Consider the following 7,138-nt stretch of genomic DNA (forward strand, 5'->3'; position numbering starts at 1 on the left):
TCGCTTCCAAACAGGGCCTTAAGCTGGCCAATGATTTAACAGTCGGTCCATTTTTACTATAATTTGTTAGCAAATTAAAGTATGTTTGGGAAGTAATTATAAATACCTTTATTTATTTATAGATAGATAGAAAAGATTAGTGGATGGGTGGATAATGTTTAAATGATAGAAATGAGTATTAGATAAGTAGATAGTAACTGTGGATCTCATGAAATGAGAGAATAAAAATTGATTTGAAAAGTCATACATGACAATATTTGGACGATACAAAATGATACAGCTTCGGTTTGCATTTTTTTTTTCAAGAATCTTCAATATGCCGGCCACATTATACTAGGACATTGTTACAAGAACATCAAAATTTACATAAGAGATTACATATTGTTACATGACACTCTATCATTTGTCAATGTATAAAACACAGTTAACTATTTTCATTTAATCTTTTCCATCCAAATTATTTTCAGTGACCCCTTACGTACCATTTTTATGTACAAATGACAAAATTCTTTATATTAAATCTGACTTTTATTTTACATTAAAGGTTATATACATATACAATTTTTTTTCTATATAAATTTGGTGACAAATTATATAAATACAAGAAAATAGAGTTTTAGTTATATTAAAATATTGTGATCATGGACAGATATTTGCCGCAAAACAGAAATATAACAACTTAGGAATTTTATGTTTTTTGTGACAAAAGAAAATAAATAAATGACATGAGAATTATGAGAATTTTGTTTTCTCGAACCTCAATCACTTTCTCGTGGGTGTATTTGTTTCTTGAGCCGCAATTTATTGACTGATGCCATGTTCGAAAAAGCATGAAATTCTTATTCCACCAAACAAGTTCTGTTTGTCATAAATAAACAGTAAACATGACCAAACATTATTATCTAAATCTAATCTATATTCACAAACAAAAGCCTATAAATACCTCTTAAACGCTTCAACTCCTCATCGAATCTCTCTCATATACACAAGATGGCTAGCTTAGTGAGTTTTCTTGCTTTCCATTTTCTCTTCACCATCTTTCAGTATTCATCACTTGCAGCCAATGTTAATTACAATGTTCAAACATTGGGAGCAAAACCCGACGGAAAAACTGATTCCACAAAAGCATTCTTGAGTGCATGGACCTCTGCCTGTGCCTCTGGACAACCAGCCACCATATACGTGCCACCGGGAAGATTCTTGCTCGGCACCGCAACTTTTGCCGGCCAGTCATGCAAAAACCAGGCCATAACGATACAGATTGATGGCACTCTTGTAGCTCCATCTAATTATAACGTTATTGGAAATTCTGGTACCTGGATAAATTTCGAAAGTGTAACGGGAGTTTCTGTCATTGGTGGAACCTTGGACGCCCAAGGGGCTAATTTGTGGGCTTGCAAAAATTCCGGCAAGAGTTGTCCAACTGGAGCAACGGTACGTTAATAAAGAAGAAAGTGGACTATATCACTTGAAATAGTACTCTAATTAGCTTTGCATGTTTGATACATAATTAGTTCATTCTACTTGAGTAACTTGCATGGAAATTCTAATGTTCTTTTTCGTTGTATCTTCAATACAGACACTGGCATTCTACAATTCCAAAAACATCATGATCAGTGGATTGTCTTCAATAAATAGCCAGATGTTCCACATTCTGGTTTATGGAAGCCAAAACGCCAAGCTGGTGGGAATGAAGGTTTCAGCGCCAGGAAATAGCCCGAACACCGATGGAATTCATGTGGAGAAATCCTCAAGTGTCACAATTATGAACTCAAAAATTGGAACCAGCGATGACTGTATCTCTATAGGCCCTGGCACCTCCAACCTGTGGATAGAAAATGTCGCCTGCGGCCCTGGCCATGGGATAAGGTACTGGTTTTCTCACATATATAAAACCCGCAGTGGATTAAATTTTATAATATCTATCCCAAAGGTTTATTTGCGTACTTACAGGTGTGCTATAAATTAAGTACTTAATACCTAAGTTGATTAATTTGTGTGCCTTTTGCAGCATTGGGAGTCTAGGATGGGAAATGCAAGAACCTGGAGTGCAAAATGTGACAGTTAAGTCAGTTACATTTACAGGAACACAAAATGGGGTGAGGGTGAAGACATGGGCCAGGCCAAGCAAGGGGTTTGTTAAATATGATCTCTTCCAGCGTCTTGTGATGGTTAACGTCGAAAATCCAATAATTATTGACCAAAATTATTGTCCCGGTGGTCAAAATTGTCCTGATCAGGTAATAATTGCTTTTGTAGCATCATAAATTTTAATGTTGCACTTATTTCTATACAGAAAAACCCAATTCCCACCCTATTCCCCCTTCGTATATAAGATGACATCTGACCCTGTTTAATTCTTATTGAAATGAATGGAAGAAAACACGAGATTATTTATTCATTGCAAAATGAGTTTTACATCCTGCTATAAATAGACAACTGACCAACAAACAAACTAACGAACTTACTACAAACTAATACAACTGATGAAACTCACTTCCAGCCGTGCAATGTAACTGTAATTGCTTGCTTCGAGTTGCTGCTTCCGGTTAGCTTCCAGCTTGCATCTATTCTGTTAATTCTGAAAAGGGCTTTATATTGTTTTTTCAGGTTTCGGGTGTAAAGATTAGTGATATAACTTATCAAGACATACATGGGAGTTCGGCAACCGAAATTGCAATGAAGTTTGACTGCAGTAAAGGAAATCCATGCAGTGATATTAACTTGGAAGACGTTAAGCTGACCTACAAAAATGAACCGGCTCATTCGTCATGCATTAATGCCGATGGAAAGGCTTCTGGCTTAGTTCAACCCAACAACTGCTTGTATAATTAGAAAACAGATTGAAGGATTTATAGTTGAACAAGATTATAGATCATATACTAAAAGATTAAGTACAAAATTAAGAATGAGTTTAGACACACAATGTATCCAATAGAATAAATAATTTCATATAAATGAAAGTTTTTTTTACATAGATTGAAAAATTTCCGAACATTTTCTCAAAACCTTCTATACAATCTTCTCATTACGAGTAAAAATTGAAATAAACGATAAATGTGATTAGTTTAATGTGTTTGAATTGATACATTTACGAGTAAAATGGGGATTTACATTTGTACTTGTGTATACTTTCTCTTAATACATAGAGAACATTTTCACAAAAAAAAATACTACAAAATCATTACAGCTTCAACGAGAAAACTTCTTTCTTGAAAAGTTTATCCTTCTTGACGAAATAGCCAAACAATTACCTTTTATGAGCGTTCAAAGAACGGTTTTTATCAAAAGCGCTCAAAGAACGCTCTCGAGCGGTTTTTACTCAATATCTACTCATGAAATTGTGTTTACTCTTGATGAAATAGTCAACAAGCTTGAACTCAATATCTACTCAAGAAGATCAACTAATTATCAAAAGAACTCAAAGAACGCACTTAGCGATTTTTATAGTAGCTGTTGCAGGGGGCTTGAGCGGCATGTTTATCGAGGAAAACCCTAATTCATGACACCCACATGGAGTGGCTGAGTTGGTGGAGTAGGTGAGCATGGAGACCTTGGTCACGAGTTCGGTTCTCCCTACCAATACTTTCTCGGTCGAACTTGTCGCACAGGACTTGTCTAGTCTGGTTTACCTGACTGCGTGGTTTGTCGGCTATTACATTAGCTCTAGAGTTTACCCTGTCTGCATTCGAAGGGTAGTTGCTGCGGGTTCCCTCATCATTAAAAAAAAAAAAAAACTAATCCATGATTTTCAGCCTTTAAACAATTCCAAATAATTCAACTCGATTAAATGATGTTTGGACATAGAATTGCCAATACATTTAGACCGAACATTGTTCGACACGATCAAATGGTTGTTATTCATCTAATGTTATTTTTACTGATGATTTTTTTTTTCCAGATTTAATTACTTGGATGTCTATTTTGAAGTCTAAAGATAAAGTTTATGAAAGCTTCCTCCAATTTAAAACGCTTATTCAAAAATAATTTTAAACTAAAATCAAACAATTAGAATCAGATAGTGGGGGCAAATATATATCAACTTGCTTAAAACAACTTCTGTCAGATCATGGCATTCGCCATCACTTAATCTATCCTTATGCAACTTAACAAAATTGGCTGGCCAGAACGTAAGCATTTACCCATCATGAAAATTGGACTAGCTCTTTGTATCACAATTAACAATAATCTTTGATTAATCAACTCCTATCTCGTGTTGGAAAATGTCTGTGATGGAGAAAACGTGATTCTCTAAATTGCAACTTTGTGAGGCTATTCTGGACATTTTGGCACTTAAGTTAGGGGATGTTACTTGGCAGCTTATGACTCGTCCCTTCCATGTTACTTGGATCTATGTTTCTTTTGGCCATTTATCGACAATTCGATCACTTAAACGGTGGAGATCTTACAAGATTATTATCTCTTGGGTTCTAGTGTCTTCGGTGGGTGAGAGACTCTTTAGTTTATTGCCATTTTGACTCTCGGTTTCCTCTCTTTCTTCTTCGAAGATTTCTTCTTCTCTCTTCTTGGTTTTTTAAATCTGGAGTGTGTTACTCCTTGTGTGATTCTTGTAAATTTGTTATGCTACAATAAATGATAGGTCGGTTAATAGGCAATCTGTTGTAGTTTGTGTTAGTGGTCATTTTTGAAGAAGGAGATTTTCTGTGTCTCGATTTGAGATCTGTTTGGATCGATGATTGATCTAGTTGTTTTCGTTGGTTCTCTGTACTTTACTCTCTTTGGGAGGTAGAATTGCACTAGTGGATTGTGTTGACCCTGAGCCCCTCAGATTAAGCCAATTGGGTCAAACTGGGTGAACAATTTTGCTGTGTCTACTTTTCTTGCATTGTGCGTTTGTGTTATTTGTGTTTATTGTGGTTTTGGGTCAAAATACACCAACAAATCTAGTATCAAAGCCATTAAAGGTGAGGTAAGGTATATTTGAACATAGTTTAATTTCTTGTCGTATTGATGTGGTTACTTCACTTGTGCAGTAACAAGAAAGTGAAATAAACTGGTTCTTGGAAGCTAGGGTTTTGGATTTACACCTGCACGAATCAGATCTGTTTTTGGTTAAATGCTGTAGTACACAGCATTTGGTAAGATCTTTTTCAATTAAATTGCAGTAGTTGATTTGCATCATATAAATGGTATATGTGAATTCAGTGATGCTAATGTGATATGATTATTCAAAGAAACTGAATAAAGTGTTTAATTGTGATAGAAACATGTTTTAGGATATTTCATTTTTTTTGTAAATTGATTGATTGGTACCAACTGTTAGAAATCTAAAATTGATCATTTTTCGTGTTACTGTGTTTTACTCAATGCATGCTATAGAACCGTCTGTTTTTCATTATGGGTTAGCTTACTTGTCAATTATCTGCAAACTTGTTTTTCGAAACCTTTTCTATATCTTAAGTGATTTCTTGAATTAAATTACTTACATCCTCGAGTAATAACCCTTTTATAGAACCCATAATGGGTTCGAAGGTTGAATTGAGTCAATTCGATGGAAAGGGTGACTACTGTATATGGAAATAGAAAATGAAGGCCACTTTGATCTAGTAGAGGATTGCAAAAGCCCTTGATGATCTTGAAAAGTTTCTTGATGAATTGAAAGCTAAGCTTGTTGAAATTGAAGATATGAATGAAATAGCATATAGTTCGATCATACTGCATTTGTCTGATAACATAGGGAGACAAGTTGAAGAACATAAAATTGCTCAAGTAATGTGGGAAGCACTAGATACATTGTTCTCAACTAAAACACTACCTAATAAGATCTACATGTTGGAGAAACTTTTAGTTTCCATATGGATCCTGGGAAAGACTTAGAATCTAATCTTAGTGACTTCAGCATTCTAGTCAAGAGTGTTTCCCATAACAATAAGAAATTTGAGGACGAAGATTTGGCTATGATCCTTCTAAATTCACTACTTGAATCTTATAAAGATATCCGAAATGCTATAAAATATTCAAGCGATGTTTTAACACAAACAATTGTAACAAATGACCTAAGATCTAGGGAGTTGGAAGTCAAGAAGGAATCAAGAACTAATTCTAGAGAGGAGAGCCTGTTTGTGAGAAGGAGAACTGAAAAGAGAGAAAACTATTCATCGAACAAGAGGTTCAAATCAAAATCCAAAGCTAAGTCCAAGTCAAGAGATAAAAGCAACAAAAAATGCTATCATTGTGGAAAATTTGGACACTTCAAAAGGGATTGCTTTGAATTAAAGAATAAGTTAAAAGAACCTAATAACATTGAGTTGAATAATGATGTTGTAAGTCTAGAACCTGAGAGCCTTCTTGTTATGATTGTGTCTAATGATGAAACATACACGAACTGAATACTTGACTCTGGATGTACTTTTCATATGTGCCCAAATAAAACTTGGTTTCATAACTACAAGGAGGTAGAACCCAAGAAAGTGTATATGGGTGATAATAATTCACAAAATATTTTTGGAATCGGTGACATTACAATAAAAAATGTATGATGGTATTGTCAAGCAGATTAAAAATGTGAGACATGTCCCAAATCTAAAAAGAAATCTCATCTCATTAGGAATTCTCGAAGATGAGGGACATACTTTTAAATTTGAAAATAATACTTTGAAAATTCTCGAAGGATCTCTTGTAGTTAGAAAGGAACCAAAAAGAAATGGTTTGTATTACTTGATGGGAGAAACTATTAATTCCCAGGATTCGAAATTCTTAACCGTAATTGAGAGTAAATCTGAACTGTGGCATTGTGGATGGGACATATTCGTAATAAAGGCTTAAAATATCTAAATGATCAAGAATTGCTTGGAAAAAATAAAGTAGAGCCCCTTAACTTTTGTGAGACATGTGTGCTTGGGAAGTCTCATTGAGTCAGCTTGGAGACGGGGTCACACACAACAAATAGAGCATTAGACTATGTCCACTCAGATTTGTGAGGTCCAGAAAATGACTCAACTTTTGGTGGGAACAAGTACATTCTTTCTATAATTGATGATTATTCTATAATAGTCTGGACCTACCCCTTAAAGGCAAAATCAGAAACCTTTCAAAAATTCAAAATGTGATTAATGATAGTTGAAAATCAATTGGGAAGAAAATTGAAAACTTTAAGGACAGATAATGGGGTAGAATT

The 7,138-nt window shown here is 34.7% G+C and overlaps 1 protein-coding gene across 1 annotated transcript; it reads left to right on the forward strand.

Annotated features, from left to right (window-relative positions):
- The first annotated feature begins 946 nt into the window (after window positions 1-946).
- LOC111377599 (polygalacturonase-like) lies at window positions 947-2,963 on the forward strand. The gene is made up of 4 exons (XM_023000730.1): window positions 947-1,434; window positions 1,580-1,869; window positions 2,012-2,240; window positions 2,611-2,963. The coding sequence occupies exons 1-4, from the start codon at window positions 991-993 to the stop codon at window positions 2,833-2,835; spliced, it is 1,188 nt and encodes a 395-aa protein (XP_022856498.1). The 5' UTR covers window positions 947-990; the 3' UTR covers window positions 2,836-2,963.
- The last annotated feature ends 4,175 nt before the right edge of the window (window positions 2,964-7,138 follow it).

This window comes from Olea europaea, unplaced genomic scaffold (assembly GCF_002742605.1).
Source record: "Olea europaea var. sylvestris unplaced genomic scaffold, O_europaea_v1 scaffold1685, whole genome shotgun sequence".
NCBI lineage: Eukaryota > Viridiplantae > Streptophyta > Magnoliopsida > Lamiales > Oleaceae > Olea > Olea europaea.